At 42.4% G+C, this 12,786-nt stretch overlaps 1 protein-coding gene across 2 annotated transcripts in view; it reads right to left on the minus strand.

The window, feature by feature from the left end:
* Positions 1-8,890: 8,890 nt before the first annotated feature.
* Positions 8,891-12,786, minus strand: part of C11H12orf56 (chromosome 11 C12orf56 homolog) — a 109,144-nt gene continuing 105,248 nt past the window's right edge. The window contains exons 10-11 of one of the 2 annotated variants that reach the window (XM_025403723.1): positions 12,401-12,579; positions 8,891-9,192 (exon numbers count right to left, since the gene is read on the minus strand). In XM_025403723.1, coding sequence (XP_025259508.1) covers positions 9,087-9,192; positions 12,401-12,579 — 285 coding nt within the window. In that variant the 3' untranslated portion in view covers positions 8,891-9,086. The remainder of the gene's footprint in view (positions 9,193-12,400; positions 12,580-12,786) is intronic. The other variant, XM_025403722.1, reaches the window with a different exon arrangement.

The raw sequence follows: 12,786 nt of genomic DNA on the forward strand, positions 1-12,786 counted from the left end.
GGCTGAGATGGGAGGATTGCTTGAGCCCAGAAAGTTGAGGCTGCAGTGAGCTGAGATCGTACCACTGCACTCCATGCACTCTAGCCTGCGTGAGAAAGCAAGACCCTGTCTCAAAAAAAAAAAAAAAAAAAAAGAGTAACTCGGAATTACCCAAAAATTGGTATAATGCATAATTTTGTTTAATAATAAATGAAAATATTGACTGTTTCATATTGTCAAAATGCAAAACTACAAAACTTAAGAGGCTTAATACAACCCTTTATTGTATCTCACAATTCTGTGGATGGGATGGGCAGTTCTTCTACAGGTCTCACTTGGGTTTCCCACATGTTTGCTGGGAAAGGGCAGCTGGTGCTCTTCTGTGTGGTTTCTCCATGCCTATGATGTCATCCTCCAAGGCCTCTCTACATGGTGGCTTGGAAACAGAAGCTGCCAGACCCAGACCATCTTAAAGTCTGGGGCAGAAATCCTAGAACTTTACTTCCTCCACATTCTTCTGGTCAGAGTATCACAGTCTCAGCCCAGATGAGAGCAGTCCAGATGAGAGCAGAAGGGACACAAACTTCACCTCTTTTTTTTTTTTTTTTTTTTTTTTTGAGACAGGGTTTCATTCCTGTCGCCCCAGGCTGGAGTGCAGAGGCATGATCTTAGCTCAGTGCAACCTCCGCCTCCCAGGTTCAAGCGATTCTTTTGCTTCAGCCTCCTAAGTAGTTGGGACTACAGGCGTGTGCCACCATGCCCAGCTAATTTTTGTATTTTTAGTAGAGACAGGGTTTTGCCATGTTGCTCAGGTGATCTCAAACTCCTGATCTCAGGTGATCTGCCCATCTCAGCCTCCCAAAGTGCTAGGATTATAGGCGTGAGCCACTGCACCTGGACAAAGTTCACCTCTTGATGGGAGGAGTAATATGCAAATATAGTGAGGGATGGTATTGTTTGGAACATGTTTGGAGATCAGCTATGACTTTGACTTTTTTTAAAACCATACTGATGCTGGGTGTGGTGGCTCACACCTGTAATCCCAGCACTTTGGGAGGCCGAGACAGGCAGATCACTTGAGGTCAGGAGTTCGAGACCAGCCTGGCCAACATGGTGAAACCCTGTCTCTACTAAAAATACAAAAAGAATATTAGCCAGGCATGGCGGTGAGCACCTGTAATCTCAGCTACTCGGGAGGCTGAGGCAGGAGAATTGCTTGAACCTGGGAGGCAGAGGTTTCAGTAAGCCGAGATCACACCACTGCACTCCAGCCTAGGCAACAGAGTGAGACTCCATCTCAAAAAAACAAACAAACAAAACAGAGAAAACAAAACCATACTGAAATCTTAAGCCAGTAATTAATCCTCATCTAATTTGTGTTTTATTAGTCCATTTATTGCTTCAACGTAGATGAAACACTTTGTGCCAGGCACCATTCCGGTTGCTGAGGATAAAGTATTGAACAAGGCCGGGCGCGGCGGCTCAAGCCTGTAATCCCAGCACTTTGGGAGGCTGAGACGGGCGGATCACGAGGTCAGGAGATCGAGACCATCCTGGCTAACACGGTGAAACCCCGTCTCTACTAAAAAATACAAAAAACTAGCCGGGCGAGGTGGCGGGCGCCTGTAGTCCCAGCTACTCGGGAGGCTGAGGCAGGAGAATGGCGGGATCCCGGGAGGCGGAGCTTGCAGTGAGCTGAGATCCGGCCACTGCACTCCAGCCTGGGCGACAGAGCGAGACTCCGGCTCAAAAAAAAAAAAAAAAAAAAGTATTGAACAAGACAAAGAAGGGTCAAACCCTCATGGAGCTTACATCCTGAAATTCTCACATTGCAAAGAATAAGCAAGTAAACAAAAAATGTTAAAAGGTAATGTAGGTGGGTGGGATGCTACTGTAGAGTGATCAAAGAAGCTCTTTGAAGTGACAGCTGAAGATCAGGGATAAAACATTTACTAGTACAAATTTCCAGGGCCTGAAAGAGCTTGGTGTGTTTATTTGAAGGAATAGCACAAAGGCCAATGTGTTTGGGGAGTAGCAAATGAGGAGGAGAATGATTTGGATTAGGTCACAGAGATAATCATGGGTCAGGTCATTAAGGGCCTTGAAGGCCGTGGTAAGGACGTGGGATTTACTCCTGGATAATGGAAAGCAGTGCAAAGATTTAAATTCACTGGCCAGGTGCGGTGGCTCATGCCTGTAATCCCAGCACTTTGGGAGGTCAAGGAGGGCGGATTACCTGAGGTCAGGAGTTTGAGACCAGCCTGGCCAACATGGTGAAACCCCGTCTCTACTAAAAATACAAAAATTAGCTGGGCATGGTGGCAGGTGCCTGTAATCCCAGTTACTCGAGAGGCTGAGACAGGAGAATCGCTTGAACTCAGGAGGTGGAGGTTGCAGTGAACTGAGATCGCACCATTGCACTCCAGCCTGGGCAACAAGAGTGAAACTCTGACTCTAAAAGAAAAAAAAAAAAGATTTAAATTCATTACCTCAGAAGTTATATTGATTTCCATGTTCAAAAGACAACTGTCCCTTTAGAAAATGGATTGTAGGGGTCAAAAGTGACTAAATAGGCTATTACAGTAGGTGCTGGAGATTCAAACTAGGGTAATAGCCATAATTATGAGAAGTCAGTAGATCAGGAATATATCTTGAAGAAATTGCCAGTAAGCACTGATGGGTTACATTTGCGGAATAAAGAGAAGGGAGGAAACAGATCTCTCAGGTTTCTCTTTTGAGTAGTAGAGTGAATGGAGTGCCATTCACTTAGATGGAGAGACTAGTGGAAGAACAGACTTTTACTGTCACATAAGGCAATCAAGAAAATTAATTCCATTCTGAACATGTTTAGGTATGTTATAACCACACAATAATTTGTAAGTGAACTCTATGACTTGATGTATGGTTTATGCAAATCTGTGCAAGAATAAGCCATGCTGTAACAAAGTGTCAGACTACTTGGGAAATGAGAATAAACTATATACTGTATATTTAAAGTACAAGGTCACTAAGCAAGTGAGTGTTTCTGTTAAGATAATAGCTACCATTTATTGAGGGCTTGCTGTTTATTTGAACCATACGGAATTGCAGATCCCAACATTTTTGGACTTGAAAATGACAATGCTATATGGGTCATCCTAATATATAGTAACCATAGAATTAGATGTTTATGTACGAATTAATATTCACAAAAACCCTTAAGGTAGGCTTCTTACTATCTTATAGTTTACAAAATAAAGGTGCTGGAAGATTTAAAATAACCCGCCAAAAGTCTGATGACAAGTAAGAACAAGGTCTGACATAGCATCTTATCCCAAAAGTAACACTACCCAGATTTCTAGCCAAGGAATCATGTTGCCTTCCCCAAAATGACAAAAGCTTCAGATTCACAAGGCACAGAAATACAGAGAAGTGCTTGGTCTGACTGCATGGAGAATGGCTGTCTCCCTACTATCGATACCCAAATTCAAGTTGACCTTACAAGCCTGTACTGCATTTATTTTATTTTATTTTTTATTTATTTTTTGAGATGAAGTCTCGCTCTGTTGCCTAGGCTGGAGTGCAGTGGTGTAATCTCAGCTCACTGCAACCTCTGCCTCCTGGGTCAAGTGATTCTCCTGCCTCAGCCTCCCAAGTAGCTGGGATTACAGGTGCTGCCACCACACCCAGCTAATTTTTGTATTTTTAGTAGAGACAGGGCTTCACCATACTGGCCAGGCTTGGCTCGAACTCCTGACCTCTAGCGATCTGCCCACCTCAGCCTCCCAAAGTGTTGGGATTACAGGCATGACCCACCACGCCCAGCCTGTACTGCATTTTAGAAGCAAATCCAGTGAACAAAGAGCAATCAGACAGTAATTTAACACTATCAAGGGTTGTTCAAAAATTCCCACCATGAACCTGGCATGCTGGCATGTTCCTGTAGTCTCAGCTACTCCAGAGGCTGAAGCAGGAGGATTGCCTGAGCCCAGGAGTTTGAGGCTGTGGTGTGCTGTGATCTCACCTATGAGTAGCCGTTGCACTGCAGCCTGGCCAATATAGCGAGACCCCATCTCAAGAAAAAAAAAAATCAAATTTATCTCATCAAGAATTTTCAGCTTCTCTTCCATATTTGTCACTGAACCTCTCTAATTTGCAAATATGTTAAATATAAAACAAGTGGTTCTAGCCTCAGAAAAAAATATAATGGCACGGATTGAAGCTTAGCAGCCAACAAGCTTTCAGTATGCTTATCAGCTGCCTTATAGCATATTTATTAATGTCCTCTCAAGCATTTCCTTACAAAATTAAAAGTGTTACCACCAGTGAGTTAGATTCAATATGAAATTATGTAAAATACGCTATCAGTTATAGGAACTTCAGGCTTTTCCCTCTTTAAACAGTAGCTAGAATATCTAGATTTCAGTAAAAATCAAGAAAGTTGGCCAGGCGCGGTGTCTCATGCCTGTAATCCTAGCACTTTGGGAGGCCAAGGCGGGCAGATCACTTGACGTCAGGAGTTCGAGACCAGCCTGGCCAACATAGTGAAACCATCTATACTAAAAACACAAAAATTAGCTGGGCATGGTGGCACCTGCCTGTAATCCCAGCTACTTGGGAGGTTGAGGCAGGAGAATCACTTGAGCCCAGGAGGTGGAGGTTGCAGTGAGCCAAGATTGCACCATTGCACTCTAACCTGAGGGACAAAAGCGAAACTCAAAAAAAAAAAAAAGAAAAGAAATTCTTCATGTATCTTCTCTAACACTACCTGTGAATCCGTTTGGAATTCTGTAAGTAAAGAATGGCTATTTCAGTTTGGTCACTTAGTAATTACCTGTTCAAGTCAAAGGCTGAAAAAAGCTTAGGAACTAAAAAGCTTTCTGTCTACCCTTGGAAAGAGTATTTTCCATATAGATCTTCCATTGATGGTGCCAATTAGAGCCAACACTCTTTCCTGGTGGTAAGCAGTGAAAATAGTCACTTGTCAGGCCAGGCGCGGTGGCTCACACCTGTAATCCCAGCACTTTGGGAGGCTGAGGTCGGTGGATCACCTGAGGTCAGGAGTTCAAGACCAACCTGGCCAACATGGTGAAACCCCATCTCTACTAAAAATACAAAAAAATTGCCAGGCATGGTGGTGGGCGCCTATAATCCCAGCTATTTGGGAGGGTGAGGCAGCAGAGTCGCTTGAACCTGGGAGGCGGAGTTTGCAGTGAGCCGAGGTCGCGCCATTGCACTCCAACCTGGGCAACAAGAGCGAAACTCAGTCTCAAAAAAAAAAAAAAAAATTTAAATGAATCTGTTCTCCAATGCTCTATAGATCAGGGGTTCTATGAGTATAGTGGCTGGTCCTCAGATTGGTTAAAAAAAATAAGGCAATACTCACCTAGCTTTGTTAAGTTTAACAATATATACCCCAAGTCCTTACTGCAAGTCAGACACCATGCTGTGTGCTAAAACATTCATGTTTTCATTTAAATCTCCTAACACCCTATGCAATAGGTTATATTGTCTTTGCTTTAACTGCAGCTTGCAAATATTAGTAACTTCCTAAGGTCCAAAACTAGTGCAGAACCGGAATTTAAACCATTTTGGCCTCAAAACCAGTGTTCTTACCCCCTATTATATATAGATGAAATTTTAAAATTATAATTATATATAATTACATATAATCTCTATATATTATTTACATATATTTTTAAAATTATTTTGTATTTTTATTTTTTTTAATTCATTTTTTGAGATGGAGTCTCACTCTGTAGCCCAAGCTGGAGTGCAATGGCACTATCTTGGCTCATTGCAACCTCTGCCTCCTGGGTTCAAGTGAGTCTCGTGCCTCAGCCTACCCCGATTAGCTGGGACTACAGGTGTATGCCACCACACCCAGCTAATTTTTTATTTTAGTAGAGACAGGGTTTCACCATGTTGTCCATTGTGGTCTTGAACTCCATTGCTCAGGCTATCCACCTACCTTGGCCTCCCAAAGTGTTGGCATTGCAGGCGTGACCCACTGTGCCCAGCCTATTTACATATATATTTTATTTATTTATTTATTTATTTATTTATTTATTTATTTATTTTGAGGCGGAGTCTTGCTCTGTCACCCAGGCTGGAGTACAGTGGTGCTATCTTGGCTCGCTGCAACCTCCGCCTCCCAGGTTCAAGTGTTTCTTCGGCCTCAGCCTCCTGAGTAGCTGGGACTACAGGCACACGCTACCACACCTGGCTGATTTTTGTATTTTTAGTAGAGATGGGGTTTCACCATGCTGGCAAGGCTGGTCTCGAAATCCTGACCTTGTGATCCACTAACCTCAACCTCCCAAAGTGCTAGGATTACAGGCATGAGCCACAGTGCCTGGCCTACCTATATTTTTAAATGGTAGAGCTGATGACTGTGGGAGTAGATAGGGGTGGTAAATGGCAATGCTTGTATTATAAAGGTGGCCAAAGGGTTTAGAATCTCGACCCTGGCTTGAAAACTGTCCATGTGTACTTGTCTTTTTGGCAAGCCTTTGAATTCTTAAAAAGTTATTTATGTGATCTTCATAGTCAAATTTGTCTACAATCAGATTTCTTGAAAAATAATTATTTTGTAGGTGAAGTCAATATTTAGTTAAAATGTTAAATGTATCTGAGCACTAATAGAGATGGATCATTCTGTGATTTTTCTTGCCTTTCACAACAATGCAAACAAAAAGCACACAACAGAAAAGAATAGTGGTTGGATAATCCTTCGAATTATTAGTTTCTGGTCCCAGACTGTGCAAATGAATAGACATGAGTTATACAGAGTAGACTGAAGAAAATCAGGGTGACAAATGTTCAACTATTAGCTCTCAAAAAAACTACTGACTTTAGCCCAACATGAAAAGATCCAGATATATTTTGACAGAGCTTTTGCTCCCAGAGATTAAATAAAGTAAGATCCCGGAGCAAAGAGACGAGTGGGAGAGGAGGCAGAAATCACATGGGAGAGACACCCCAAGCCCTCACCAGAGCCTGCACAGCTGCTAGCCCAGATCCAGGGCACCGCTTAGAAGCTGAGGCAGAACTGAGTTGATCCTCTTGTTGTCATCCTGTGGGTTCACCAGTACATTCTTTGTCCAGTTTGAGGTGATTCTTGCCTGTGTTCCAAGAATCTTTTCATATTCCTTTGATTGACCATCTCTTAAAAATAATCCCCCATCTAACAGCCAGGACACTCAAAAACACCATTTTGCTCCTCTTTCTGCCCCCAAAATGGAGGGTAGAAAACTTGGACTCTTCATTGGTTAATGAAGGAAAAGGCCTGGACACTTTATGGGGTGATGGCTGGTGACAGCTGAAAGGGAAACTTTGGGTAAAACAAAGGAGGATTACTTGAAGCTAGTGCGAAATCATCCACTGAGCTGAGATAGCAGAGAAACACACTACTCCATTTCAGAGTGTGAAATGTCTTGTCACAGGCAGAGAATGTTAGAGCTGGAAGGGAACTTGAGAACATCGGCCCCACCCTTCCACATAGCAGAGGAAGCCCTGGAAGAAACAGATGTGGCCTGGAAAGGGGGCCTGACTTGCTTGAAGTCAAATAGCTGGTCATTTGGCTTTGTCAGAACCAGGAATAAAATGTCCTAGTAATTATCTCCACTGCCCAACACAGGCGAATCTGGCTTAGGAACTCTTTCTTTGGAAGTAGATTTTTCTCTGATCCTGCCTCAAGTCATAATAAGTTGAATGGAGAGTCCAGTTTCTATGTTCTTAGAAGTCCAAATTCAACACCTCACAGTGATGCCAAAGTTAAGTATTTGTGGAATTAAATTAGTTTATGGCATAAAATATAGTAAAGACAAGTTTTTAAATAGTTGTGGGAGAGCCATAACTGCTCATGGAAAATTTGTCTCTCATAGAGACTCTATGGGACTACACAAATTAGCCTACACATGCCTGAAACAGAGTGGCACCACGCACTTAATTTTGTTGAAGTCCAAGCTTCTTTCCCTATGATAAAAGAGGAAGTGACATTCTATACAGCTATGCCTGTGTTCTGCTCATTCTTCCAGGAATACTTTTGTCACTAGAATTGTACAGGTGAAGGAGGAGGGTGTCAGCCTATTGCTCGGCATTTCTCATATAATCACTGTAGCTTATACTCCCCACAACAGTTTATCTCAGGATATTTCATGGCTTCACACCATCCACCATTATTACACCAGAGAAACTCACCAGATTATATTTTCTGTATTCACTCTTCATAGGCTTCTGTTCCCTTGATAGATTTTTGTCTTAGAAATTTTTTTTCTTGAGAAACACTAATGTTTAGCACCACTTTATGTATGCAAGAGTGGATGTAGGTTTCTTTGTAGCAGATTTTAAAACTCTGGCATCCAGCCCTGGTGGTTTCTGGTGCAGAAACTGAGAGACCCTTTGGTGTTCTACCTGGAGGAGTGGCTGGCGGACGAGATCTTGGGTGAGTGACCCTAGGCCCAGACCAAGCTGTAATTCTAGAAATGGCGTGGATGCACCAAGCCCTGCTGGTGGTAGACATAGTGGGCTCCAAGAACCTAGTCGAAATCATGGTTTTTGGGTGGCTCTGTGTACAGAATCGGGTGAAGAGCATGCTCCTGTCCCTGGCATGGTTTCACCAAGGACACTGTGCCCGAGCTGAGAAGATAAAACACCTTGAGAAGAACTTGAATGCCCGTGCCTCAGGCCCTCACACTCCCCAGCATTCTATTGCTTAAGGCAACAGAACTATTGTCAGGAGCATTTTGAGAACTTTCTTGCTTTTGCTGCTAAGGTTGAAGAGAAGCAAGTGCAGCATTCCTAAATCCCTGCATTCCTTTTTCCTGTGTCTTGATGGATAGTGGTTTATTTTGTGGCAAGAGTGAGTTTGAAGAACTACTCTAATAGAGAAATGGCTCTTTTGCCCAATGGTATAATGATCTTTGCACACTTATAATAAAGCAAATTTATTTTTAAAAATTTTAAACTTCTCATAGAGAGGTATTGATGGAACATTCAATTAAAATCTTTGTTTATAGGACTCAGAGATAGCCAGATATTAAACAAATCAAAAAATGTTTCTCGTGAATATCAAGTTGACTCTTGATTAACATTTTATACTCTTATTAACATTGTGTACATTGTTTCTATTCAACCAATTTCAGAACTTCATGAAAAAGTTGAGTGGTAGGTTGAGTAATGGGGTAACACAATGGGAGCCTTTTCTGCAAGGCTGGCATGTGAATAAAGTACCTGCAAATCATAAAAAGAAACAAAATAGAGAGCTTTAAAAACAAGAATTTTCACATTGGTCGCATGGGTACATTCACACTCACTGGCTAGGGTTGTTGGGTATGGGAGTCTAAGCCACAAGACTTGGGCAGCATTTTCAGCCCTCCAATCTCCCTCATTTGTGACCTAGAAAATCTCTGACATGTGGACTGTCCTCACCACAGTATAAGCAGAGGCTCCTGCTTCTTGGTTTATCAGGCAATGCACAGTGAGGAGTTGAAATGAAAGGGTCGAGCTGTGGTGACTACTAGGGCCAAGTCAAGAAGGAAGAGTAGAGCTCATCCCCACGGCCTCAATAAAAGCCTAGGAATGGCCAGAGGAAGAGGCAAAAATGAGAAGGCTTTCAATCATCCCCTTGGATGACTTAAAAGAATGGGTCTCAACCCTGAGTGCACACTGGAATCACCTGGAGAGCTTTATCTTTAAAATCCCGTGGCCCTGGTACCACCCCAGACAAATGGAAACAGAATTTCTACATGTGACACCTGGTTATCAGTATTTTTTTTTAATAGGTTGAGTATCTCTTATCCAAAATGATTGCAATCAGATGTGTTTTGGATTTCAGATTTTTTCAAATTTTGGAGTATCTGCATTATACTTAATGGTTGAGCATCCCTAATATGAACATGTAAAATCTGAAGTGCTACAATGAGCATTTACTTTGAGCATCATGTTGGTGTTCAAATGATTTCAGATTTTGAAACATTGTAAATTTTGGATTTTTGGTTTAGGGATGCTCAACCTGTAGTTACTCAGGTATTTCCTATGCAATGTGAGTTGAAAACACTAGTTTAAAACAAGAATCCAAACCTAAATGGCTACCAGTAATGTAATTTAGGGGGTAAGAGTAAGCACGAGAGAGAGGAGATGGTGGCAAACTAAACAGTACATGATGCACCTAAGGGGGTAGCTGCAGGAGTTCTGCCTAACTGTTGTCATCTACAAGTGTGACGCCACTTTGCCAGCTGTCCTGATTTTCAGATGTTCGTATCTAAGTTTTAAAAAATTGAGTTGTGTGCTACAATGTGGATGAGCCTTGAAAACAAGCTCAGTGAAAGAAGTCAGACACAAAAGACCACATATTATATGATCCATTTATATAGAATGTCCAGAATAGGCAAATCCATCACAACAGAAAATAAATTAGTGGTTTCCAGGGGTTGGGAGGAGGAGAAAATGTAGTATGATTGCTTAATGGGTACTGAATTTCTTTTGAGGTGATGAAAATGGTGTGCAATTAAACAGTTATGAGGGTTGCAATATATGGTAAATTATATTAAAAACTACTGAATTGTATATTTTAAAATGGTAAATTTCATATTATGTGAAATTTACATATATATATATATATATATATATTTTTTTTTTTTTTAAGTGAGGAGGTGCAGGAGGGAAGAGATGGGAATTGGATTGTTTGGACCAACTCAGAGCCAAACAAATCCCTTTTATGGGAGTCAGAATGGAACACCTCACGGAAGACAAAAAGTCCATGGCTGAGTGTGGTGGCTCACATCTGTAAGCCTAGCACTTTGGGAGGCCAAGGCAGGTGGATCACTTGAGGCCAGGAGTTCAAGACCAGCCTGGCCAACATGACGAAACTCCATCTCTACTAAAATACAAAAATTAGCTGGGCGTGGTGGTGCATGCCTGTAGTCCCAACTACTCGGGAGGCTGAAGTGGGAGGGGGGATCGCTTGAGCCCAGGAGGCGGAGATTGTGATGAGCCGAGATCACAGCACTACACTCCAGCCTGAACGACAGAATGAGACCCTGTCTCCAAAAACAAAAAAGTCTATAAATTGGACTGAAGTTTTTTTAAAAAAGGCAATCTAAGGCCATAATTCATGTCTCCACATCCTTTTACATCTTCATCCAAACAAATGACAAAGTTATGTCTGCTGCACTCTTTTCATCTTAAGTCAGAGACAACCTAGGTTTTCTCCTTAATAGGTGCTACGCAGGGCTGCAGTGCTAAGTGCACTTGGCTGTGGCAGCCTATAAATAGAAATGGAACCCCTGAGGTGCAGGAGAACAGGCTGGCAGATGAAGCCAATGCTCGTTACTGCTCTTTCTTACTGTTCTGTTACTGAGAGGGGGTAAGTGAAAAAAACAAAACCCCTGATAACCATGCTGATTAATTGTTACTCCTTTATCAATTGCTTCTGTCCAATAACTCAATTGTAAGTCACAATCCGTAATTTATTATCCTCTTCAGTGAAGTTTATTACCTTTTTTTTTTTTTTTTTTTTTGAGGCGGAGTCTCCCTCTGTTGCCCAGACTGGAGTGCGTTGACGTGATCTCAGCTCACTGCAACCTCCGCCTCCTGGGTTCAAGTGATTCTCCTGCCTCAGCCTCCCGAGTAGCTGGGATTACAGGCGTGCACCATCATGCTCAGCTTATTTTTGTATTTTTAGTAGAGACGGGGTTTCACCATGTTGGTCAGCCTGGTCTCAAACTCCTGACCTCAAGTAATCCGCCCGCCTCCGCCTCCCACAGTGCTAGGATTACAGGCCTGAGCCACCGCACTCAACCAAGTTTATTTACTCTTAATTACTCAAAGCAGGTTAAAATTAGTACTACTTCTGTGAGATGCAACTACAATAAAGACAATGAGTGACAAACTGTTCTTCAAAGAGAGTTTGATGTTTCACTAGTCTTTTCTGGCCTGGGAATATACTTCAAATGGCAATGGTTCTTAGAGGTCCCCAAAATCCTACCATTTTCACAGATCAGAGTTAAATATTATTAAAAACAAAAATAGGCCGGTACGGTGGCTCACGCCTGTAATCCCAGCACTTTGGGAGGCTGAGGCGGGCGGGTCATCAGGTCAGGAGTTCGAGACCAGCCTGACCAACATGGTGAAACCCTCTACTCTACTAAAAATACAAAAAAATTAGCCAGGTGTGGTGGCGGGTGCCTGTAATCCCAGCTACTCAGGAGGCTGAGGCAGGAGAATTGCTTGAACCTGGGAGGCAGAGGTTGCAGTGAGCCGAGATTGCGCCACTGTATTCCAGCCTGGGTGACAGAGCGAGACTCCATCTCAAAATGATGATAATAATAATCCCTCATAAATACCTAATCTTCTAAGTATTGGACCACGATGCAGGTTTGCATGAACTCAGAAATGAGTGAAATCTTACTGCAGATTAGATTCAGACTTTTTTTCTTACCTGAATTCTTCTCTGTAGTTATTCTTAATATACTCAGCTAGAGTCCTGCTGTGCTGCAGACAGCTCTTGAGGATGTAAAATTGCTGGTACAACAGAACTGCTTGGCAGGGAGTTAGCAGCTGAAATGAAGCTGAAAGCCCCCTCACCACTTGTTTCACAATACTGGCCACAAAAGTAATCTAGACAAGGAAAATACAGTTATATGTAGGCTGAGTGCCACCCACAAAAGCAACTATTTTAGCTGGAGCTTCAACTACAAATCTAGACTGAAACCCTCACTACCCTAACACCACTGTTGCAATGTTACTCATCGAAATGTTGTTCAGTGTCAAATAAGAAGTATAGGAGGAAGCTGGGCGTGGTGGCTCTTGCCTGTAATCCTAGCA

The sequence above is a fragment of the Theropithecus gelada genome, chromosome 11 (genome assembly GCF_003255815.1).
Source record: "Theropithecus gelada isolate Dixy chromosome 11, Tgel_1.0, whole genome shotgun sequence".
Lineage (NCBI taxonomy): Eukaryota > Metazoa > Chordata > Mammalia > Primates > Cercopithecidae > Theropithecus > Theropithecus gelada.